The sequence below is a fragment of the Cryptomeria japonica genome, chromosome 11 (genome assembly GCF_030272615.1).
Source record: "Cryptomeria japonica chromosome 11, Sugi_1.0, whole genome shotgun sequence".
Taxonomy (NCBI): Eukaryota; Viridiplantae; Streptophyta; class Pinopsida; order Cupressales; family Cupressaceae; genus Cryptomeria; species Cryptomeria japonica.
Window position 1 is genome coordinate 103,206,651 of NC_081415.1, and position 27,701 is coordinate 103,234,351.

The window sequence follows — 27,701 nt, forward strand, 5'->3', positions numbered from 1 at the left end:
TGCATCCATGGTTGAGAGCTAGCTGAAAATACTATGTAAAAAATAATTGACAAAGTTGTCAAGCTATTGAGCAATGTAAATGCGATTATGTTTAATTTTTATAATATTTCATAAATCTTGTTTGACATTTACTACCATCGTAAATGTTTATATGGAATAATTTATTAGCATTGTGTTTGTTTCTAATGTTCAGTGTATTTTAAATATTTTTTTGTATTTACTTTGTATCCTGATCAAATATAAAATATAAAAAATATCTTTATCAAAAAAATTTGCAAACCTTGTCTCTAATTTTTTTCGTAATTATAATAATTTGGTGACATTTGAAAATATTGACCCAACTAAGTGTTATTCTAATAATTAAATTTGTTTCAAAGGACTTTCATCTGTTATCATTAATGTAATATTTTTAACTTTCAACAAATATTGCAAAATATGGATGCTTCACAAAGTGAGACAGAGATCATTGTGGAGAGTCCAAACGCCTCGGTGAACTCAAGTAACATTTTTGAATCTCCTCTAGACAAATATGCAAGAATTGTCTTAGAGAGTTGCACTAGAATCGTGAATGAGATTGAGAACACGAGCTTGACTATTGACCAAGTCGATGAATTAGATATAATGAAAGTGGAAGATGTTGCGAGGAGAGCGCGAGAGGCATCAGGAGTAGTAGCTGGACTCCTAGATATGCTCAAAGAAGTATATCAAGATCATTATACAAATAAAGGTCGCAATACTCTGCTCATAATTGAAGAATTTGTTACATCTTTACATCGTATCAACAACTTGTATACACCATAGTTACAAGTTATTTTGACTTTCAGTACTTCTTCATTTTACAAAATTATAACATATATTATGAAATGTTTATCAACTATGTTGAACATATATAAAAGAAATTACAAATTTTCAAGTTAGATGCTAGATATTAATGTTCTTTGACATAGAATTATGTTATCATGAATAGAAATCTATTTTTGATGATAATTATGGTTAGATGTTATATTAATGTATTTTGACTAAGAATTATGCTATCATGAATAAAAACTTTTTATACCTATCTTTTACTCATTAGTGACATTAAATATTAAAAAATAAATATTTCTTAAATGTCAATTGATGAATTTATGTCTTTATGAAACCATTCAATTTAAAACTTATATTAAAAAATATCATGTATATTGTTGTGACTCTATTGATTACATGTATATGATTCTCAATTATTTCTAGATGTACTATCAACTATTATTTCAAGGTAAATGTGGTTTGGTATTCGATTATGTTAAGGTTTATGATTAAAATTATTTTGGTGTTAATGTCTCAGATATGAATATTGCTTTGAACAAAACTATATGAGTGTTTGCATATCTATTCATAGCCACACTTTTTCAAAAAATTTACATGAGAAAATCATAAAGTATTTAATATCCAAATCTTCTTTAATCATTTGTATTGATGTCGTGACCACAGAATTGGACGAAAAACAATATGTTGAAACATAGGACAATTACAGTTGATCACAAGTTCGAACATACTGATCTTCTGAGAATACATAATGAAGAAAGAACCACCTATTTATCATCCAAAAGATCACTACAGGAGATAGGGTTAATCACTTGTCGACCACCAGCTCTCAGAAATTTTAATCATTTCTACAGAGACCCTTATGTCACAGAATTGGTAAATTGTGAACAATGCAATCAAATAGAAGTACAGTTTGTTCCAGGAGAAATTTGGTTTCATTCACCGCCAATGAGGCCTGAAATTGATTACCGAACTATAACGGAGCAAAATGGTCAACTCTGGTTAACAAAATTGCTTAGAGGACCGCAGACAAGTACTATTGGCATTCCAGATCTCCACTACCATGGACAGTTCTTTCGTCTACAATTTTCATCTCAATCAAGCAATATATGGAACCAGAAAATAATAGATAGATGGGGGCCACAAGGAGTTTACTTGACCATTCCATTTTATGAACGCATTCCTAAAATTGTTAGGGAACAGATTCCAACATGGACACAAACTATCTATGAATTCTATCTGAAAAAAAATGAAGATATGGGTACCTGGTATCTGCATCGACGTACCTTCGAGCACCTTTATTGGTTTGATATCATCAATCCTATAGGGCAAGATTTGATTCCAAGAACTACCATTCAACCTCTAAATGATTGTGACTTAAACTAGAATAAATTGACATAATTTACGCTAAAGAAGTTTCCTTAATTTATGTAAATAAATTTTGAGTTCTTATTCCCTTTTTTGAAATATTAAAAATTACTACCTGACTTAAATTATACTGATTGTTTTAAAATTGACGTAATTTGTGACATATAAGTTTCCTAATTTATGTAAATTTAAAAGGACAACAATATTGATTGTGAAAATATCATTTTCAATAATGTGTCGGTTTAAATATATAAAGTAATTCACAACTAAATTTCAAACATTTTTTTCCAGATTCTCATGAATATTTCATTCATATTCTAAGTAGAAATAATACAAAGGATATCCCTAACAAAAAAATAAAAATATAACACATGGCATAATGAGATAATGGTGTTAACAGTAATGGTTATAATTTATTAACACTAAAGACTTGGTAGACACATCTCAAAACAATATACCAAAATACAGATCAAATCCTATAATAAATCACAATGGACCTGCAATTTAAACAAAAATATTTATTATTGATTGGGATTGATTTAAAAACAATATGCATTTAAACCAAAAATAATTATTATTGAGTGGAATTGATTTGGTAAACACATCTCAAAACAATAAACAAAAATACAAATCAAATCCTACAATAAATCACATTGGACCCTCGTTTTAAACAAAAAAAATTATTATTGAGTGGAATTCATGTTATTGTCTTAAGAACAATATGCATTTGATACCATTAATAATCATTACTATTTGGATATATTTCTTAATGTCAATATGTGTTCGACAAGATCATTAGTATAGTTTATGCATAAACAAGTTAACAATTGCTTTAAAAATACTCAAAATCAAACTACCCCAGTATCAATCTCACAAACTAAAAAAATGCACATTCTATGTAATTTAAGAAAAAAATATCACATACCATCATATAATACCCTAGCTTCAAGCAAAATTCTAAAATAAACTACAAATTGACTCCAATATCATAAACCAATTTATTTTTATGATCAATAGAAAACCAAATTGAACCCTATTTGTTGTTGAAGTAGGCCTCCTATTCTAGACCAAATCTTACCCTAATCCTAATCTCAATATATGTACAATGAGATCATTACAACTTATTATCTTAAGAACAATATGTATTTGAAAATATTAATATTAATTAGAATTCAGATTATTATCTTATTCTCAATTTGCGTACGATGAGATCTTTAATGTAGCTAATGTATCAAAAATATAAGAAATAATGTAAGAGTTAATCCTTGATAAACATGTATGGTTAATGCCCATGCCAATCTCAATGGTAGTTGAAGCGTTTTGCCTTATTGGATAGGTATTACTAGAATTGTACTCGGATGATGATCTTAAAAAGGTAATACAGAACCAAGTGAAATCCAAAATATAGCACTGTACAAAAATACAACACAATAACTATACAACTATATAATTTAAAATTAAATTATGGCATGTCTTCCTAGTCACCTATAAAATTACCACAATATATAATATGAAATGATATATTTTAATCATCTAACTCAAAATCAAATCAAACCCTGCCACTAAACCAAACGAAAAAAATATAATTGACGCCATGATCAACCCTAACTTGAAACTAATTTAAATACTAAACTACAAATCAAATCCAAACTCGTAAGCGAATTATATATTGAATTGAACCCTAACCTTAAACCATTATAATTAAATGTTATAGTTAAATAATTAAATAATTAAATATTAATATGAATCAAATATAAATATTAATATTTGATATTTAGATACCTTTTAAAAATAACAAATTTTAAACAAAATTGTACTTGAAACCTAAATCTAATTAAATAATAAACCATAACCCTAAATCCTAAGCCTAACCACAATTTTAACATTAATTGTAACACTAAACATGATGTAATCCAAATCCTAACCATTAACCCAACCATTAAAATGATGTAAACCCTAACTATAATCCTAAACCTAATCCTTAACCCTAACCCTAACCACAATCATAACCCTAACCTTATGATATAAACTCTAATCATAGAGATAATCCTAACCATATACCTAATAAATTAAGCCTAACTAGAACCTTAACCCTTACAATGATGTAAATCTAAACCCTGACCATTAATCTAACCCTAACAATGATGTAAACCCTAACTATAATCCTAACTCTAACTTTAACCCTAGACATAATCCTCACCATAATGATAAATCCAAAGCCTAACCACAATCTTAACCCTATCCCTAATCCTAATCATGAAGTAAATCCAAACCCTAATCATTAACCTTACCCTAACAATGATGTAAACCTTAACTATAATCCTAACCCTAATCATAGCCCTATGATATAAACCATAACCCTACACATAATCTAACCATAACCCTAAATCCTAGCCTAATCACAATCTTAACCTAACTGTAACACTAAACATGATGTAAATCCAAACCCTAACCATTAACCTAACCTAAACAATGATGTAAACCCTAACTACAGCCATAAACATAACCCTAATAGCAAGACAAAATGAACCCTCTTACTTATTGAATTAGGCTTACTATTTTAAACTAAATCAAATCCTAACCTTAATAGTAAACCATAATGAACCCTGATCCTTATTTCCTTATTGAATTAGGCCTACTATTTTGATTCCACTCCTAATTATAATTATAAATCTAGAATTAAACCAAATGAAATCCTTATTGAATTATACAACAATATATATATATATATATATATATATATATATATATATATATATATATATATATATATATATATATATATATATATATATATATATATATATATATATATATATATATATATTAAAATTAATTTATGTCATGTCTTTCAATTCATGCTGCGACTGCTACTAGCTTATATATATTTAATAATATATATAGAATAAGCCGATAGGTATCCTTCTCGAGGCGCCTATTGCACTTTAATTTTGATAAATCAATAAAAAAATAGGCGCCTCTAGAAGGATACCTCTCGGCTTATTCTATATATATTATTAAATATATATAAGCTAGTTTATTTTAGTCATAATATTGCAATTGCAATGTATCTCATCATTTCTAATACAACCTCATTTCTTAAAATCAAATTACAATACATATAATTTTAACCTATAATGCATCTAATTCAAAGTTACAATTACGTTGACAATTTACAAATACATTGACAATTTTTATTTCTATTTCATATATACTTGTCTTATTACATTTATTACAATATTAAAATCAAGTCTACAACTTGGCACTTGTTTAATTCGACACCATAAATATGTGGGCTCAAGAAATGAAAAAATTAAATAATAAAGTTGATATTATAATTATCATATTAACTTTTTACCAAACAATCTTTTATTTAAAGTATACTCACAATAGTTTGAATATAAACAATACAAACCGACAAAAATATATTTATTAATTAAATATTATCTAATAGAATTATATACTTAAAGTATTTTTAAAATTTAAGAATAAATTTGATAGAAATTATTACAAAATCACAAATTTGATAGAAATAATATATTACAAAATTTAGTTAGTTTATTTTAATTTTCTTAAAGTTTTATTTATTACCAAATTAAACAAAATAAAATCATTTCAATTGACTCTACTATTAATATTTTAAAATCAATATAAATATTTAAAAAAATCTATTATTATAAATTTAACTATTTCAAATTATTACTTTTAATTATTATCTAATAAAATAAAATTGATTGATAAAATAATTTTCATATTTTAAAATATATATACCTATTTTAAATCTAGTGTTTTGTTAATTCATTTGTTACAGATAACAAATATTTATTTTAAAAAACTACTCAACTTAGGAATCAAGAGTCAAATTACAATTTTCATCAATTAAATAAAATTGATAAATTTTTTCAAATATTACATAAATATTTTGATCCATTTTCTATTTTTAAATTAATATAATTAATCAAAAATATTATACATCTATTCCATAATATTTTATTTAAATTGCACGCTTTAATGTACAATTGAATCAAATTTTAATTTTTTTTGGATCCATTGATTGTTTCTATATCTCAAGTTAACCCTGAAATCAATGAGAAATCAATGAAAAACAAAGCCAGAATCCAAACCAACTTTGCTACTTGTCCTGATCAAATTTCAATATAAAAGTCTTTAAAATTAATTTGTATCCACCTCACTCAATTTATTCCACACAACAAAAGTCAATGCACCCATTACAAAGTCCACAAATAGATGGCAAGAGCAAAGAGAAATCTGGCATCATTACTGAATTTTGAAGCACAAAACCCTTGTTATTATTATTATAAAAATGTGTCTCGTGCTTTCCCAGTGAAAAGTAGAGGGAGCCGTATATCAATTTATACTGATTAAATGCTACAATAAATAACAACTGGTGTCTAGAATTGCTGCCCGATTTGTTTTCGATTCAAATTCAATCAATTTTTGTAATTTCCTCAATTTCATTTAAATTTAATTTGGATAGCAAGCCATTTCTTGAAAATTCAGTTCACCACCTCCTTTCATGTTCATCGTCCCTCTGCAGCAGCATTCGCATCACAGATCTGAAACCGAGCTTCACTAGAGCATGCATTCGTTGTAGGTTACAGCTTACAGAACCTAATGCATTGATTTTCAAATTCCATTGAGAGATCATTTCACAGCAAGCGATTAGAATTCTGTCTACTAGCCGCCTTCTGATTCACGCGCTAATTCATAGCAATTCCCACATCACCGATTTACAACTAAGCCTAATACTAGAACACCCAAAATAGTCACATTAAACTCAGATCTGCAGCAATGGGGGCATTGCCCGAGTCATTTGACACCTCAAACTACATCAATGCCAATGAAAACAACAGTATTGCAAAGAAAAACAGCATTTATGCCAGTGGAAACAGCAAGGATACCAATGGAAATGGAAACCACATTGCTTTTGGTATACCCCACATGCAGCAGCTATTTGAGGAGCAAAGAAAGTACCTTAATTATTTCTTCTCTCATGTTGAGTATGCTGAAGTACAGGCCTTTGCACAAGTTCTCATGGATGCCAAGGGAGTCATATTTTTCACAGGGGTGGGCAAAAGCGGGTTTGTGGCACAGAAGATAACTCAGACATTTGTTTCGACAGGTACAAAAGCTGTGTTCCTGTCACCTACAGATGCACTCCATGGTGATATTGGAATTGTGGGTTCCAATGATGTGCTTGTTCTGTTTAGCAAGAGTGGTACTACAGAGGAGCTTCTGAGGCTTGTTCCATGTGCTAGAGCTAAAGGTGCATACTTAGTGGGAATTACAAACCTAAAAAATTCTCAGTTGGGTAATGCGTGTGATATGCATGTGCATCTACCATTGGAGAGGGAGCTCTGCCCATTTGATCTGGCGCCTGTTACTTCAACAGCCATACAGATGCTTTTTGGTGACACCGTCGCGATTTTCTTGATGCAAGCTAAGAATATGACAAGAGACCAGTATGCTCTCAATCATCCTGCCGGTCGGATCGGGAAGAGGCTAATCTTTAGGGTAAGATTTTTTGATCCATTTTCCTTTGTTTTTTATTTCTTTCTTTCTGTCTGTCTGTCTTTATCTAAAGCTTACTGGTCTAGTGGAGAGGAGGATGGAAACAAAAGATACGTACAATTCTGAAACTAATTAGAGTGATCACATAACTCATACCCCGATCTCTCTCAATTTGATATATTCATTCGAGCGTCGAAATATAAATATGAACAAGATTGATCTAAGCAGTACTGAAAATAACAATAAGAGCTACGAGCAGAGATACGAGTGTCTGTAATTCCATGCCCACATCTGGTGATTCTGTAAATTTCCACGATAATTTCCATGAATAAGTGTTTCTTTCTTTTCTGTCTTCACTGTTATGTCTGTGATACTTTCTTGTTCAGGAGCTTTTTGTTAATTTATTTTGAAAATACAGTGTCGAGAGTCTACTTCAGCACTTTTTATTTTGTTTGCCTTCCGGGTCCATTGCGCTGTTTTAATTTTCTTTTCTCCCTCTTGAATAAGCTGACTTCCTTGCCAAATAAACTCTGCTTGCTGCTGCCTATTATCCATACTCCAATTTTGTTTGTAATCATTACTTTTATCCTGCCTACTCTCACATCTCATGTTGGTTGCATTTTATTCTCTAGAGATCTTGATATATGACCCCCCCACCCCCCTCAAAAAAAGGAACATTGCTTCTAACTCCATCAGTCCTGATTCCTAACTAACAACAATAGTTAACTAGATGCCTGATTGAATACAACAAAGGAATGGAAACATTGCAGGATTGATAGGACAGCTCAGATGCTCCCGCATTAGATACTCCAGGTGTAAAAGAGTGAGCATCCTGCTCACAGAGGTTTTCTGAATTCTGACAATTGTCTCCCTTATTAACCAATCTTGAATCCAAGCTTTCCAATATAGAGCTGATTTTTCCTTTTCCAGATCATTCTCAACTTCATGCCCTTCATAGAATCACAGAGATCAGAGACATTGAAGATTGGGCTAATTCCTAATTCCCCTTGTATTTCTAATTCTTAGGCATTGCTGGAAACTTCCTTAGGAACCTACATGGTCCTTTGTTTTTACTTTTTTGCTTGTTATAAGTTCCCTGTGGAAATTTCTCTCCTTTCATTAGTCTTATCTTTGTATTTGAGATTATTTTGTTGCAGCTGTTGTTTTACTTGTTTGTTCCAACCAAGCATGTAATCAGCGAGGTCTTCTGCTTCAGCTCTTTCTTATTCAACTCAGGCTGTTCTTTCAACTTGGTTACACCCCGTGGGGTGTATGCATAGGCAATATGAAATGGTGCCTTTGCTATGGATCGACACATTGAATTATTGTATGCAAGCTCAGAGTGTGCCGGGACCAAGTCCCATTGACCTTGTTTGTTTCTATCCGAACATCTTAGTGTATTCCCAATGCTTTTGTTGACAGCATTTGTTTAGTGATCAGTTTGTGGATGATATACTGAGCCGAACTGCATTGTTATTCCTAATTTTTCCTCAATGCATGCCAAAAATGGCCTACAATCTTGGAATCTCTACCTGTTAAAGGGCTTCTTGGTAATCCAGGTAACTTATCTCCCTCTTTGAAGAACAAAAGTAGCTATATTGGTGTATGATTAGCCTTCTTGCATGCCGTAAACTGTACCTTTTTAAAAATGGGTGGTCCATGTAGTCTATCTGTTTCGTTGAAGAACAAATTAGCTATATTGGTGCATCATCAGCTTTCTTGCATGTTATAAACCGTACCATTTTAGAAAATATATCAACAACAGAAAAGATGGAATCGCCTCTATTGATTCTTGACAAATCCAATACAAAATCTATACTCATGTCCTCCCATGGCATCTCTGGGATAGGCAGTGGCTAACCTAAACTTGTATTGTAACTTCTTCCTTGGCTTGCTGGAAAATTTAACAATTTTGCACATACCTCTTCACTCTGCTCACCTTTGGCCAATAGTATTTCTCTCCAATTTGAGCTAATGGTTATCCATAGTTTGGAAACTTGAACTTGGAAGTTTTTTTTTTTGGTAGCTCAACATTTTGAAGTGGACTTGAAACTTGGTTGATAAAATTAAATTATCCATGATAAATAGAAAAGAATGAATTTAGAGAACGTACAAGTCATTTTGTTACCAATTCTTCATAATCCAATGATTATTGTTGTCACAAAAGTTTGCTCCCTTGTTGAGCTATCAACTCAACAACCTTGTGAAACATGGAAACAACCCCGAAGTGTGGGACCTTGCCCAAGGGGATTGAATCTCTGAAGAAGGCCAACTTCTTTCCTTATCCAGTTGCAGGTGTTGAACCAACCCAACACTTCAAATTCTACTCCTAAACCTACTCTAATAGATTGTAGGAGAAAAGAGGCAAGAAAATGCAGAAATTAAAGAGGTGATGCACCAAGATAAGTGATGTCTCTCTCCCTGCCCTTTATGACACCAAGAATCAATCAAAATACCCTAGAGACGCACAAACTTCAATTGCATGAATGACACCAAACACATGTATGGAGGTTAGGTTTTGTTGAATGTCAAAAGGGAAGAAGGTTTCCCATAAGTCGTACTCATAAACAAGTTAACACAACATATATGTGAGAGAAAGCCACAAAACACACACTTATCATGAAGGTAAGATAAACATACACAACATGCATAAGATGAAGAGAGGCAAGAATGACGATTTCAATTCATTCTTAGGCTAATGGCCAAACCTACAGTTGCAAAAATGCAAGAAAATATACAAATCTTCAAGAGACGTGAAGGAGCAGAAAGTAGCTCAAGCCAGCAGGGAGAGAACCCTTTACAATGAGGCTTAACAGCCTATTTATAGCAAACTGGCCGTAGTGAAGAAACCAACGGTCAAAGAGGGGAAACCTTGACTCTAGCATGTATAGGAGAATGTCAGTTTGAGAAGATGGGAAGTGGCGAGGTCTGATAGGAGTATGCGTCAAGAAACCAGGCCATACCCTGACAAGGCAATCCCAATAATAAAAGTACTTTTAGAAGGTAGATTGTCTGACAATCCAAGGTTGGACTATGCAGACTTGACATGAAACCCATCAAACAACGATAAATAGGCATGGCCTTGAGCTCCATTTGATGGTAACCTGCAAAATACAATAAATGAGCTCTCGTAGCTCCATGAATAAAATTAGACAAGTTGTAGGGGTTGGTGGAGCATTAAGATCCTTGAGTGTTGATCACACCATTTGGAAGTGTTGTTGGTCATTTGAGATCTGAAAATGTTGCTAAGGATGAGGAGTCGGGAACCTTGGAGTACGAAAGATTGAAGGAATTAAAGGGAGGCAAGAGAAGGATATTAGGTTTCGAGGTTTGGGGAGACGGGTTAACTCTTACCAAAAGGGTAAGGGATAGAGTGGTTCCCGAAATCCGACAAGGAAGGGAAATCTGGTTTTTGGGGTTAGCAGAAACGGTCCGACTCTTACCAAAAGGGTAAGGGTTAGATTGATTCCCCAAAGTCTGGAGTTCGACAAGGAAGGGAATTTTAGATTTCGAGGTTTGGTGAAACGGTTTGATTCATACCGAAAGGGTAATGGTTAGACTGGTTCACCAAATCTCGAAATCCGACAAGGGAATTTCAGATTTTGGGGTTTAGGGAAACGGTTAGACTCTTACCAAAAGGGTAAGGGTTAGACTGGTTCCCTGAATCTTGAAATTCGACAAGGGAATTCTGGATTTTGAGGTTTGGGAAAATGGTCCGACTCTTACCAAAAGGGTAAGGGTTAGATTGGTTCCCCGAATCTTGAAATCCGACGTCCTTTTAGGGAAGGAGAGTCCGATTGAGGTATTGCATCGAAGTCCACCTCATGACGAAAGAACCCTGACTGATCAATTGGGGCAGAATTGGTCCATAGAACATATCTCATCTCTAATTGATTCTCACTAATGGACTAAGGGTGTCATAAAATGACAACATGAATTCCAAATTTTGGGGTTCGGGGAAACGGTTTGATTCTTACCAAAAGGGTAAGTGTTAGATTGGTTCGCCAAATCTCAAAATCCGACAATGAAGGGAATTTCAAATTTCGGGGTTCATGAAAACAATCTGACTCTTACCAAAGAGTAAGGGTTAGATTACCAAAGAGTAAGGGTTAGATTGGTTCCCTCAATCCCAAAATTTGACAAGGGAATTCTGGATTTTGAGGTTTGGGGAAAAGGTGCGACTCTTGTAAAAAACGTAAAAGTTAGATTGGTTCCCAGAATCTCGAAATTTGACAAGGAAGGTGTTGTGACCATTTCACAACATCACCCCATCAAAATGGGGACCCCCTCTTTGCTTCAAGTACTAGAGTCCAAGCATGTCATCTCTTGCAAATTTGAGTGAATCGGGTAAATGTCATCATCAATCTGATTGATCAAAGCTTATGGTGGCAAAGCATTGAATTGAAGAGGTCAAGTTGAATAAGATTAAAATGAAGTTGATGGATGAATCCCTTGGATAAAATTTCACTAATTATACAAAGTTTCCATGTCATCTAGGAGGTCTAATCGCACTTCTTTAAGAGGCAGGTTGCGAGGGTGAAATTTGGTTAAGTACATGAAAATTTCCATTGCTCCCTCATTGGAGCGATGTGACTTCGATCGCTTCCTTATAGGAGCGATATCACTTCCTTTGCTCCTTCTTAGGAGCGATTTCCCTCCCCTTGCCTTCTAGGAAGTCTAAGGCACCCTTTGATCATGATATGCTGACTTTTGTCAAGCAATGAATTCAATTTTCGATTAGCAATCTCAAAATTTGGCTAAGTATGTGCAACTTCGCCCACTTCCTTTGCCAATGGAAGGGAGCGGCATGACTTCTCTTGCATACTTAAAAGTGATTTAGTGAACTCGAACGAATGGAGAACAAAGTCTTAAGCATTTATAATGTTTCACCTTGCATGGAACCTCACCTTTGCTCATTAAAAGGATCAAATTGATGGAATGATACTGTAGGTTTGAACCTTTGCTCACTTCCTTTGCCAATGGAAGGGAGCAAAGTGACTTCCTTTGCCATTGGAAGGGAGTGATACCACTTCCTTTGCCAATGGAAAGGAGCGAAATTGCTTCAAAGGTGCTCATTGAAGATAATTTGATGAAGTTTACTGTAGTTACCCTTGCTGGTTCTGACTTAAGTTTCCAGCTTTAGACAATTAGGAATTTTGTCAAACAGTTGTCGCGCAACCTCTATGTACGCTGATCTGAGTTTTCAGTCTGATTTGTTTGCTTAAAAGGGCATCGAATATGATCTGAAGGCTTGCAAAATAACTCTACAAAGACTAAGCAAAGAACAAGTGGCAAATGCAACTTCTTTTTGATCTTTCCAATGCATATATATGGTTTTCAAATGAGAAAGTGCACCTACAGCCAAGAGGCATTTTCACAAACACTTGGCATGCAAACTTAGAATGAAAAATAATTATTTCTAACTAGGGAGCATTTTGACAAACACTTGGCTTGCAAATTAAACTGTGACTACATAGCAAATTGCAGAACTGATTATACATATCATACCCAATTGCACATCATAACGACTAATTTGACTAGTTTGCAAATCTGCTGTAGCTGAAAGTGTACGGCCTGCCCTGGGAAGTGTGCCAGCACTGAATTTGGTTATCAAATGCCCTCTACCTGCTGCCTTTTTAACTCCTAGTATCCCTGCAATGCTTCTCTAATATTCTCAAAATTTATTGCAGCCTTTAGACCAAATTGCAGCTCCTGTAAGTTGTACGGCCTGCATTAATGGCTGGGAAATTATGGACCTGCTGTTGGCAATGATATGGCACTAGTAATGGCAGCTGCGAATGGTGATAAAACCCCTCTCAATTCAGACAAATTGATCTGCAGATGTAAACAATCATTTAGCACCAAAAATTCCTTCAATTCTTATCCAATTCGCTCAATTAGTGACTTCAAAATTAAGTCACTCCCAAAGGCAAATATCAGTGATTATTGCAGCACCTCAGATGCCGTAACTTTGAAGAATTTTCGCTCCTCAAAGTCTGAAGATGAAACCCTGGTTTCCTCTTCTCACAAACTTCAATTTTCAAAAAGCAATCACCAATAATAAAATAAGCTCTTCCTTCAATTAAACCTTTTATATCCTCTCATAGAGCTCAATTTCTCTCTTATTAGGCATTTATGATTATTAAATGTGCACAAAGTCATTTAATAATCACTTCGATATAAGAGCCTAATAAAATAATATAAATGGCCCCTTCATTAATGAAATCATGGCCCATAATAATAAAGTCACTTATAACTTTATTATTAACTTTTAATTATTAAAATATAACATAAAGTCATTTAATCATTAATAACTTCATTAATATTTAATACCTCGCCAAGCCGTCAGAAATGGAGGTCACCACTGTAATTCACCAAATGACTAACTACCCGGCTATAAATAGTAAGAGGGTCCATCCAGTAGATCTCTGACTTACTAATAATAGTATGTGTAGCAAAAAGAGTCCAAATGAAGCCGAACGAAAGCCAAACCTACAAAACTTTGACCACTGGAGAAGCTGCATCCCTCAAAGGACCCCCCTCTATTCAATCTTATTAGCCTATGAGGGTCAGTGATAGGCTAATCTACCAAGCTGACAGATGTCAACTAGAAGGGGACATCACAGTCTGCCCCTCCTGAAATTGCTTGTCCTCAAGCAATCTCAACTCCGAATGCTGTAAAATCTCCTCGCTCTCCCAAGTAGCATCCTCTACTGGCAAATCCTTCCATTTCACCAAGTACTTTGTGATAGTACGTCTCCTGAAATTCCTCTCCTTGAACTCAATGATAGCCTCAAGTACATGTATCAACTTCCCCTCATCATCCAAGGGTGGTGAAACTGTAGAAGGAACAAGATGGTGTCCTAACGCCTTTTTGAGACGTGACACGTGAAACACATTGTGTACTCTGCTATCTGCCAGTAAATCCAACTCATAAGACACCTCACCTACACGCCTGGTCACTCTGAAAGGACCATTATATCGTGGCTTGAGCTTCTCTGCTCCACTCTTCCTGAGAGTAGACTGCTGATATGGCTGCAACATCAAATACACCATGTCTCCTACCTCAAATGACCTCTCTGTCCTCTTCTGATTAGCATATTGCTTTTGCTGATTCTATGCCTTGGCTATATTCTCCTTAAGAGCCTTTACAATGTCTTGGCTCTCCTGTAGCATGTCTCCCGTACTAGGCACCCTATTGTCACTCAGCAATAAGTCAATGAAACAAGGAGGCTCATACCCGTACAATGCTGTAAATGGTGTCATTTGAATGGACATGTGGTGACTGATATTGTAACAATACTCACAGAGGTAAATCCACTTCACCCACGCCTTCTACTGCCTTGAAATGTAGTTCCTGAGGTATCCCTCCACCCATTTGTTAACTATCTCAGTCTGACCATCAGTCTGAGGGTGGTAACTAGTGCTCGGTGTAAGCTTGGTCCCACAAAGTCTGAAAAGATCCTGCCAAAAATGGCTCATGAATCAAGTATCCTTGACAATGGTCCGAGGCAAGCCATGTAATTTGAATACCTCCCTAAAGAACAACTCTGCTACTTGTATAGCTGAATAAGTGGTGGTGATCGGATAGAAGTGTGCATACTTCGTCAAACGATCTACAACCACAAATATGCAATCACGTCCCTGTGCCCTCGGCAATCCTGTGATGAAATCCATAGATAAACATTCCCACTTCTTGTCAGGTATTGGAAGTGGCTGAAGTAAACCGACAGGGTATGTATGCTCCTTTTTATTCTACTGACAAACAGGGCACTCTCTTACATATTGTAGAACATCCGCCTTGAGCCCTTTCCAAGTAAAGCGCTCACAAACCTGTCTGTAGGTTTTGAAAAACTTGGGATGTCCTGCCATCGGTTCATCATGAAAGAACCGCAGTACTCTACTCATCTCTGATCCTTGGATCAAGTACACTCTGCCCTTGTAAATGATCAAGTCATTTACAACAATATATCTGCTGTCCACTACTGATCCCTTTATCAAACTTGTGACCTAACTATCTTTGGCATACTCTGCCAATATAATATGCTGCCAATCCTCTGCTATCTGGACCATAGAACTCAGGTGAGGATGTCGTGACAAGGCATCTGCAACAGCATTCTGTGTGCCTTTGATATAAGTAATATCAAAGTTATAGGCCTGAAGTTTGCTGACCCACTTTTGTTGCCTGTCATTCAAGTCACGCTGCCCAAGGAAGTGCCTCAAACTATTGTGGTCAGTCTTGATGCAAAACTTGCTGCCCACTAGGTACTATCTAAACTTGGCCAATGCATGCATTATGGCCAACATTTCCTTATCATAAATGATGTAACTCCTTTCAGGTCCACGGAGTTTCCTGCTCTCATATGCAATAGGGTGCTTGTCCTGCATAAGCACCGCACCAATGCCCTCACCAGAGGCATCACACTGTAACTCAAATGACTTCGAAAATTCGGGTGTAGTAAGTACTGGACATGAAGTCATGAGCTCCTTGAACATATCAAAACACTCTTGGGCCTCAGGAGTCCACAAGAAGGCACCCTTCTTCATCAAATCTATCAAAGGTGCTGCATGGCGTGAATAACCGTTAACAAAACGGTGGTAAAGACCACATAGGCCCAAGAAACCACGCAACTGAGTAAGGTTCACAAGAGTAGGCCAATCTACAATAGCACGGATCTTCTCTGGATCCATCTGCACTCCCTTTGCATTGATAATATGGCCTAAGTACAATAACTCAGTCATCCCAAGGTCACATTTGGATTCCTTGGCATACAAGGACTCCCTATCCAGAATGCTCAAAACTGTATCTAAGTGATTGAGATGCTCCTCCCAAGTGCGACTGTAAACCAGTATATCATCAAAGAACACCAATATTGATTTCCTCAACTGATGTCAGAAGACTTTATTCATTGTGGACTGGAAAATAGCAGGTGCATTGGCTATCCCAAATGGCATAACCACAAACTCAAAATGTCCATAATGATAACGAAAAGCAGTCTTCTCAATATCCTGCTCATGGACACTAATCTGGTGATAGCCTGATCTCAAATCAATCTTTGAGAAATAACAGGCGCCATGTAACTCATCTATAAGCTCATCAATATGCGGAATGGGATATCTATTTTTTATCGTCCTCTTATTAAGGACATGTTGATGTGTTTTTCATGCACATGCGAACACAGAATAAAATACCAAGGTATCTTATCCTCTCTTGAACAAAGTTTCCCTGAATGCGGAAGATTTCGCCGAAGGATCAATCGAGGCAACTCCAAGGTTCTTGTATGTAAGTTCTCTACTTGTGGATAAGCTCTTGTGGTATGATGTGATTTGTTGGAATCACTAGGGGACTTACGTTTGATGACCTGAGCGTTTGATTTGCTGTAATCACAATTCCTATCTACTAACTGGGAGATAAAGAAATATCAAAAGATGAAAGGCTTAGAAAGTCTAATCTAGAATGTAAGAAGATGGATGAATGACTAGGTGGAGTCCTACTGGACTGGGTCTCACCATCAGATTGAACAACCCGATACCAACTCAGTGCGATCTTAAGGGATGCTTCAAATAGATTCAAATCATACTCCATCAAACACTGATCACCATTCAAGATAATGCATGAACAATAGATGTGTAATGACTTGAAATTAAGTTCATTCTATGCTAGTTGACCACGCAAGGCGCACTCACAGTCAGCAAGAGGCTAGTGGTTTGGACTAGGCGGATTCCACACAAGTGCATTCAACAATTTTCTCCATTTAATCTAATTATTTACCATCTAATACGAAAATTCAACAAGAGACCATGCATATTGCAAAGAAACGACACATTTCACCTTGATTTCAATGAAAATGGGGTTTATTTACAATCAAGGGCAACAATTTCTTGCCTTGTCCTCCTAATCTATTCTAATTGCTATTCTATTTGCTGTCTATTCACTAAATCTCTTTTGCTAACTCCTAACTATTAATCCCCTATTAACCTTTACAAATGAAGAGCCAGAGCTTTATATAGAGCGCTCTTTACAATTCAATGGCTCTGATTGATTTACAATCAATGGCTAGGATTACAAGATGGAAACCCTAATAAGGGTTTGTTACAACAAACTCCTTTAGCCAATGAGAAAATTACATTCACTGAGTGTGGACCAATAGGAAGCAGGGGTAGGTACATCGAAGTCTGTGCCGTCACCGATGAGTCAGGTACATTGAATCTGGACATGCTGAGGTGGAGCTATCCGACTGGAGGAAACAGTGATTGGGATGCCACCTTGTCTGCCGTTTGTGCCTTGGTTGATCTCTTTTCAGTCTCAATTTGATGATGTGATGAATGATGTACCTCTTTGACTCCCAAGTGCTTGATGAGGCCTCCTTACTGTCAAGTTTTCTTTCTTTGTCATCATGTGGTTCTTTTGTGTGGTGGAATGGAGTCTTTGAGTATAGCTTGGAAATCCTTGAACGCTTGAAATCTCTCAATGCTTTTCCCAAACACTTGAAGTCCTCCTCGATACATTTGAAGTGCCCTTGATGATAATGGGACTGGAATAGGTTGTCCTTGTCTTGGCCTAATCCTCTCCATCTGCAAAACCAACCAAAAGATGATTAAGTACACATGATATATTTATCCCAATATAGGATTTCTTACCTTAAACCATTAACAAGAAGGCATCAAGACTTAATTTGCTCAAGATCCTCCCCAAGGACAGGCCCTATAAGAATTTTCACTCTAGACCCTTTGGAAGGGTCAGGAGCGATTTTTGCTATTTTGCTCAATTGGACCACTTCCTTCAACATTTCACAATCCTAGACTTAACCTTCAAAGCTCCTCCCATCATGATCACACAATTAGCCCTTTGCCCAGCTCAAACAAGGTGAAAATAGGGGTTTCAAAGGATTTTGTCCTGGACCCTTTGGAAGGGTGAGTAGCGATTTTTATGATTGGGTCCAAATTCCATCATTTCCTTACTCCAAATTGCTTCCCAAGACAAGTATATACTAGTCTTCTCTCCACCAAGGCCTAGGAATCCATATCTTAGCCTCCATCATGAGCAAATGAGGTGATTTTGAGAATTTCGCTCTAGACCATTTGGAAGGGTCAGGAGCGAAATTCCTTTTTAGGCTTGTTTTCCCTCACTTAGCTCTATCCTTCCTACCTTTTTTTCCTTTGACTCTCACCTTTGGATTCCTCTCTCACAAATACAACACTTGTTTGACCCCAAAAAATGCTTGAAAGGAGAAATTCGCTCAAAATCATGGCCAGGGACATAACCTATTTAGAATTTCACTCTGGACCCTTTGGAAGTGTCAGGAGCAAAATTCATGCTCTAGCTTGGAATCTTCACTTCTATTAATCGCAATTCACTCAAATGCATGCTTAGGGACATCTTCAAGCTCAAATCACCTTGGTCAATGTTTTGTCTTAACACAAAATTGGAAGAAAGAGGAGATTTTGAGAATTTCGCTCTGGACCCTTTGGAAGGGTCAGTAGCGAAAATCAAGATTTAGGCTTGCTTCTTCATTTCTTCAACTCCAATCTACCTCAAAAGGCAAGAATACATCACTCTACCCTCAACCATGCCATAAGAGCCAAGGTTTTGACCTCACACAAAGGAAAAAAAGGTGCTTTTGAGGAATTTCGCTCTAGACCCTTTGGAAGGGTCAAGAGCGAAATTCATGTTTTGGACAAAATCCTTCATCTCCTTCACTTTCAATCATTTCCTAAGGCAAGAACATATCAATCTACCCCCGCTATGTCCAAGGAACAAGGATGTTTGCCTAAACAAGGAAGAAAATAGTGTCTATGGAGAATTTCGCTCTGGACCCTTTCGAATGGTCAGGAGCGAAATTCATGTTTTGGACAAAATCCTTCATCTCCTTCACTTTCAATCACTTCTTAAGGCAAGAACATATCAATCTACCCCCACTATGTCCAAGGAACAAGGATGTTTGCCTAAACAAGGAAGAAAATAGTGTCTATGGAGAATTTCGCTCAGGACCCTTTGGAAGGGCCAGGAGCAAAATTCTTGTTCTAGGTTGATTTTCATCACCTCATCGCTTCAAACTACTTTTCAAAGGCAAATATGCATCAAAGCCTTCCCAACATGCCTTAGAAGTCAACAAATTTGGTCATGTCAAGGAGCAAAATAGAGGTTATGGGAATTTCGCTCTGGACCCTTTGGAAGGGTTAGGAGCAAAATTCTTCCTTGAGCTCGTTTCACACCTCCTTTCTCCTTTCCTAGCCTTGGATATAACTTCTCAGGCCTCCTATCATCATCAAGTTCAAATTGGCATTTACTTCAAGATTTTGTGAAGAAATAGGGTCCTACAAGAATTTCGCTCTGGACCCTTTGGAAGGGTCAGGAGCGAAATTCACCTTTAGGCTCAAATCATGACTTCATTTCCCATATTTCCTTATCCAAACAAGTGTTTTGCTTTCACTAATGCCTGGGAATGAGTTAGTTCCTAGTTTGGGTCAAGGTGGAGTGTCTTATAGAGAAATTCGCTCTGGACCCTTTGGAAGGGTTAGGAGCGAAATTGGTGAATTAGGCTAAATTTTCTCATTTTGCTCATTCCAACTTGTTCACAAGGCAAAAATATAGGTCATTGCTCACTCAGTCAAGATGTAAAAGCAAGCTTTGAGGTCTAAATTAGGAGCAAAAGATGCTTCAAAGGAAATTCACCCAAATTCCTCATTACTTCCTTGATTCAGGCTAGTCATCACCTAGGAATCAGAGCAAAACTTGACCTAAGGAAGGTTTTCAAAGAGACCCTGACTTGGACCACCTACTAACTCTCTCTAGCCCAAGCAGAGCCTGCTATCTAAATAATCTCTCTGACAATCCTCAAAATGCAAAGGCTAATAGACAAGAACTCGAAAGACCTAGAAAACAAACCCTAGAAAGCAAAAAGCAGGGGGTCCCCATCTGCAATGGGGCGATGTGTGAATACGTCACAACAGGACCCTGTAATCAATACACATCCGCAATGTGCCATCCTTCTTCTTCTTCACCAAAACAACTGAAGAAGCAAAGGGGGACTTACTAGGCCGAATATGTCCCATAGCCAGAAGCTCCTGAATAGTCTTCTCTATTTCATCTTTCAGGCGCGTCGGATGTCTGTATGGAGTAATCATTACTGGCTTCGCACCCTACTCTAGCTCAATGATGTGCACAAAACCCCTATCTGGTGGCCTCCCTGGTGGTATGTCACTGAAAACCTTATTATGTTTGGTTCTCAGTATCTGAATGTCAGGGTGATATTCAACTTTCTGAGCATCCTGCTGCATAGGCATAATCATACACTCTGGTGCCCACTCATTCTAATTGTGGCGTGCAAGCCTCTCCATCCGCCTGAGTGTAATCATCCTAAAGTTGTTGTCCTTAATAGCTTTCAGCACATGTGTCTTTCCATCAACAGTGAAAGACATCTCCATCTCTTGCAAGTCAAGTGTAAACTTGCCTAGCTCATGCAACCACCTCATACCAAGGACCGAATCTGTATCTCCCATCTGAGCCACGTAGAAATCAGTTTTGAACTCGTAATTATTTACATGCAATGGGAGTTGTGTAATCTTCCTGTTACACTTTAAAGTGTAACCATCTGCCACCCTCACTCGGATGCCCTCCAACTCCTTTGTTTGGATTCCTCTCTTCTGAACTAATCTGGCATCAATGAAATTATGCGTGGCTCCAGTATCTAGCAGGGTAATAACTTTCTGACCAGCAAGTACTCCTCTCAATCTGAATGACCCCTCCTGTTGAATACTAGTGAGAAGTGCCTCCTTAAGGTGTTCATCACCTTCTGCATCCATCTTATCAAGTCTCTGTAGACCCTTTGTGTCATTTTCAGCCTCTAAATCATCATAAACAGCAGGCTGATCTTCTTGATCAGATTCTGAATCCTCATAATATGCCCACATTACTCGGTTTGCCTTGCCCTTAGGCCTCAAAGGATGGTCATGGTTTGCATCATATGGACCTTTTCAATAAAAACATAATTTCTTCTTCCTTAAATCGTCGTGTCTCACGATCTAAGGGGGCAGCTACTGACTTCCCTTTGAAATCATTTCTAAAGTTTGATTTTTTCTTTCCCCTTGCTGTAATTTTTATTATCTTAGAAGGATGTTGATCCTTTAGACCCAAATTTATTTTGTGTGGCTGTCATATCCATACTTTGTGCCTTTTTTATAGCAAGTAGAAGTGTTGGAGGATCAAATGCTTTGACCCAACCTCTCAAAGGCTCCATGAGTCCCTCTATAAACAAGACTACTAATCGTTGATTTGACATGTTATTCACCATGCATGATAACTTCAAGAACTCTAAAACATACACTTCCAAGTTCCCTGTTTGTTTCAGTTGTGCCAACTCACGGAAATAAGACTCTGGGTCTCTCTTATCAAACCTCTCCACCAACAAATCAGCAAACTCCTGATAAGTGGTAATCTCATCATGTTGGAGTGTGATGAGTCCATTATGCCACCATTCATGTGCAGTACTGTCCAAATGTAAGGTTGCAAACTTAATCGCATCCCTTTCAGTCATGGGTCTCAGTGTGAAGTATGTATCTAGTTTTTGGATCCAGGACCTAGTTGTAATTGCACCGCTGCCATCATAATAAGGTAGAGTGAGCTTGCTTGTGGCAAACTCAAGATCTCTATGTTGGAAATGAGGCCTCCTCTCCTTCCTGTTTCTCTTTACCTCCCGTTTTTGCCTCATGAACTGATCAAAACTCAGATTCCGCCTAACATTAGGTGGAAGAAGACTCCACTCATCATGTACAGTCATGACATTATCAATAAAGACAGGCTCTGCCTCAGCTCTAGCAACATCCTCAGGTTCCTCTGCCAAGAAAATAGGCCTTGAAGGCATGTCAACTGTGCGTGTAGCTGCCCTGTGAGGTCTAGGAATACTAGCTACACTCCTATTACCCTCTTGTTCTTGATTGGGTCTGTTTGGAGGATTCATGCGCTCCATCATGGTGGTGAGTGCCTGTAAAGCCTGAACAACCTGCTGCTGCCCCGTAGCCATAGTCCTAAAAAACTCTCTTGTCTCCTCCTCCTCAGCTCTCTGCCCTCTGGGTGGGCTGCCTGAATGCCTATCACCCATAGTGTCTGACTTCCTGTTAAAACTTTGTTCTCCTTCAAGGAGGGCTCTGCTGCGTGTGTAATATCTGTGTGAACCCACTTCCTGTGATTGCATGAAATTTCTAAACCCTTAGGATGGCAGGATTTAGCTCTGATACCAATGTAGTTACCCTTGCTAGTTTTGACTTAAGTTTCCAGCTTTAGACTCTTAGGAATTTTGTCAAACAGTTGTCGCGCAACCTCTATGTACGCTGATCTAAGTTTTCAGTCTGATTTGTTTGCTTAAAAGGGCATCGAATATGATTTGAAGGCTTGCAAAATAACTCTACAAAGACTAAGCAAAGAACAAGTGGCAAATGCAACTTCTTTTTGATCTTTCCAATGCACATATATGGTTTTCAAATGAGAAATGTGCACTTACAGCCAAGAGGCATTTTTACAAACACTTGGCGTGCAAACTTAGAATGAAAAATAATCATTTCTAACTAGGGAGCATTTTGACAAACACTTGGCTTGCAAATTAAACTGTGACTACATAGCAAATTGCAGAACTGATTATACATATCATACCCGATTGCACATCATAAAGACTAATTTGACTAGTTTGCAAATCTGCTGTAGATGAAAGTGTACGGCCTGCCTTTGGAAGTGTGCCAGCACTGAATTTGGTTATCAAATGCTCTCTAACTGCTGCGTTTTAACCCCTAGTATCCCTGCATTGCTTCTCTAATATTCTCAAAATTTATTGCAGCCTTTAGACCAAATCGCAGCTCCTGTAGGTTGTACGGCCTGCGTTAATGGCTGGGAAATTACGGACCTGCTGTTGGCAATGATACGGCACTAGCAATGGCAGTTGCGAGTGGTGTTAAAACCCCTCTCAATTCAGACAAATTGATCTGCAGATGTAAACAATAACTCAGCACCAAAAATTCCTTCAATTCTTATCCAATTCGCTCAATTAGTGACTTCAGAATTAAGTCACTCCCAAAGGCAAATATCAGTGATTATTGCAGCACCTCAGATGCCCTAACTTCGAAAATTTTTCACTCCTCAAAGTCTCAAGATGAAACCTTGGTTTCCTCTTCTCAGAAACTTCTCCAATTTTCAAAAAGCAATCATCAATAATAAAATAAGCTCTTCCTTCAATTAAACCTTTTATATCCTTTCATAGAGCTCGATTTCTCTCTTATTAGGCATTTATGATTATTAAATGACATTTAATATTAAATGTGCACAAAGTCATTTAATAATCACTTTGATATAAGAGCCTGATATAATAATATAAATGGCCCCTTCATTAATGAATTCATGACCCATAATAATAAAGTCACTTATATTTTATTATTAACTTTTAATTATTAAATTATAACATAGAGTCATTTAATCATTAATAACTTCATTAATATTTAATACCTCTCCAAGCCGTTAGAAATGGAGGCCACCACTGCAATTAACCAAATGACTAACTACCCGGCTATAAATAGTAAGAGGGTCCATCCCGCAGATATTTGACTTACTAAAAATAGTATGTGTAGCAAAAAGAGTCCAAATGAATCCAAACGAAAGACAAACCTACAAAACTCTGACCACTGGAGAAGCTGCATCCCTCAAAGGACCCTCTATTCAATCTTATTAGCCTACGAGGGTCAGTGATAGGCTAATCTACCAAGCTGACAGATGTCAACTAGAAGGGGACATCACATTTACACACATAAAGACCAAAACCTTAAGGCTCGAATTGATGAAAAGGGACGAATGAATGAAAAGGTTTCAAAGAGCAAGCTGGATGGCTACTTCACTCACTTCCTTTGCCAATGGAAGGGAGTGATTTTCCTATAACCACGCCCAACATCATAAGCAAACACACTTTGGCACCAAAATTTGATTTTAAAAAGAAAATGTGTTGAATGCCAAACAAGTCGGCCATCTAGGGAAACAATATCAAATTTTTTTAAGCCTTTGGAGGTCAGCCTATAACCTAAGGGACACATCTTTTCCTTGCGACAAATATAAATGCTAAGACAAATCACTCATTTGATCATAAACTCAAAATATTTTCCTCCTCCAAACAGCGAATTAAAGTGCAGAGCAGCGAATTCTAAGAGCAGAAGCAGTGATTATAATCAGTAAAAGGAGCCAATTTCATCAAAGCAACAGCGAATTTCACCGAGTGTAAGGCAAATTCATTCGTCACCTTCAACATCAGTGAAGTTCACAAGCATCATCAGACATATTTTTGGATTAGGAGCATCAAATCAAGGTCAGAATTGTCCAGAATAGAGGTAAGTATAATGTGCAGATTGATAAAAAGCCATTTGCAGGTTTGATTTATGCCGAGTTTTGATCATTTTATTGAAATTAGACGTTTCCATGTTATAAACTCAGAAGAAAGTGCAGATAAGCATACTGAAATAAGGAAATTAGTGATACTAAATCATTCATTTTCAGATTTGCTTAGGTTTTGCATAGATCTTAGTTAATGTTAAAGATACTAATTATCATTCCTAAATACTCATAGGCATTGGATCAATAGTTTGCATGCTCTTCACCATAACCCTAACTTAGACAACTCTCTTAGGTGAAGAATGGCAGTGCCAAAAACTAGTGGATCTAGCGCACGTCAGGCATTTATCAAGGAAGATCAAAAAGGCGAGGTGTTGGAGACTAAGATCACTTCCCGTTGGAGCAACGTAGGCGATACCAATCTTGGAAAATTTGATTTCAAGAGATTCCGAGGCTCATCATATACAAGCAAGGTCACAACAACAGCAAAGAAGATGATGGACAGTGGAATCTTCATGGCGGCTGGCTTCCCTCCCGTTGTCCGATGTTATGAATTGATGGTTGAATGTGCCAAGCACTGTCACCCGATGGAAGAGTGCTTGCCTACCTTTTAGAAGCAGCTATCAGTGAAGCCTTCCACCTACCTAAGCCCAAAGACATGATCTATAAAAGTACAGAAGGAGCTAAGGCAGTTTATGAGGATGATTCGGAAATATGTTTGGGAATCATCAACAAGTATTGGCCATTGAAGAGTAGACCTAGCAAGAGCAAGATGCTTGGCAGGCTACATAGAGTTGATTTCAAGGATGAATTCAGGGATTTCATTTCTCTACTCAATTGAGTCCTAGGTACACCTCAAACATTCTACTTTGAGAATTGGATGTTCTTCTTCATAGAGATAGTCACCCATGTCAAAGATATGATCAATTGGGCAAGACTTATCAGCAATAGCCTAGATGTACAACTGAGGAGGCTCATTTGCACTAGGACATTCTATATGAGCTCCTATGTCATATACTCTCTTTCTAGGAATTATGAGTATGTCGGATTGGTGTATGGAGGTGTAGTTGGAAGAGGACCTGGAGAAATAAGAGCTTGTGGGTCATATACACAGTTATACCTTCCGACTAGGCAATATTATAGAAGAGTCAATGATGCCTTCACCATGCATATCACGAGGACTTTACAAGGTTGAATTCATCAACGGTTGTCTCTAGAGGCACAAGCATTGATCAAGCAATTTGGTGCCTGGTTCATTCAATTCCCGAAGTTCACATACATAAGGATTCAAGGTTGCCTTTCCCCTCCTTACGTGTTGCCACGCTATCCGACAGATAGTGTAGTGCTACTTGAGGTGGTAAGGCAGTTGGCCGCATATGTCAAGGCACAAAGGCATAAACATGGGACCAGCATTGCTTTCCCAATTTCACTTGGAAATTAGATAGAAGTTTGCCCCTCTCTACTTGGAGCTGACAGTGCCGAAGAAGAATTATCTCTCTATTCACTCACATCATTTGCTCCTAGAGATAACTTTGATCCTTATGATAATATAAGGGGAGTTGCTGGAAAGAAATACAAGCATATATGGTAGTTGGAGGACTTTTGGATGAATGCTCAAAATGATTTTGAAGTGAAAAGGATGCATTCTAAGCTACCCCTTGACTTCAATTCAGAAGTGCAAAGTCCTTAGTGTGGTTGATCAAGCGCAAGATAGCGGCAAGTGTCTCCAACCCACTTACAAAAAGGAAGACAAGGAAATAAAGATAATTGGGTTGAGTTGGAAGTCATAGATTTGAAAGACTTATTGAAGCAAGTCTTAACCTATACATGCAAATGGGTTGATGTCCAGCATCAGAAGTTGAAAGAGCAAAATGTGCCATTGACATTTGACTTAGAAACAAAAGTGGATGATGAAGAAGATGCAAGCGCAAGTGGAAGCTCTTCTCAATCAACCCACTCAAAATGTTCCAAAAGAAAGGAAGATCACAAAGAAAGAGAATCATCAAGAAAAAGACATAAGTTAAATTTCGGTCATCCCTCTAGTACTTCTTCTAGGTGTGAAGAGGAAATGAATCCAAATGAAGGCCATGAGAACCAAGGACTTGATAAGGGTTTGAGTCATAAGGTGAATGAATCCATGGAATCCACAGTTCAGAATGACATAAGTGAAAGGCAAGATAAAGGAAAGGTAACACAAGATCAAGAAGATCCCACTCCTCATATTCAAGTAAGTGATGAAGATGAAGGAGAAGATAATGATGAGACAACTTCCCCTCCTAGAGATGAGCAATTGCCTGAGGAAACACAAGTGGGAGAAGGAAGATCATCTATCCCTACATGGCTTAGAGAGAGGTTTGCCAGAGAGGTGATAGCAATGGATGAAGAACTAGTGGGTGACTTGGATAGTCTCCTAGGTCAGACTCAAGGAATCACTAAGAAGAAGAAAGTAACAAAGATGTCCAAAGTGATAAGGGATGATACAGGTTCTCGAATGATACAAATTGCCACTCCAATGGTTGATAAATTTGAAGATGAAATTACAACAGAAGAATATGACATGGAAACTATTGATTTGGGTCCGCTTACCATTGAGCAAGCATTGGGTGATATGAATGTTTTAGTAAAGACAGTTCAT

The 27,701-nt window shown here is 37.0% G+C and overlaps 1 protein-coding gene across 1 annotated transcript in view; it reads left to right on the forward strand.

The window, feature by feature from the left end:
• Window positions 1-6,400: 6,400 nt before the first annotated feature.
• The window catches only part of LOC131041310 (probable arabinose 5-phosphate isomerase), a 71,484-nt gene continuing 50,183 nt past the window's right edge, over window positions 6,401-27,701 (forward strand). Inside the window, exon 1 of the mRNA XM_059214008.1 lies at window positions 6,401-7,707. Coding sequence (XP_059069991.1) covers window positions 6,985-7,707 — 723 coding nt within the window. The 5' untranslated portion in view covers window positions 6,401-6,984. The remainder of the gene's footprint in view (window positions 7,708-27,701) is intronic.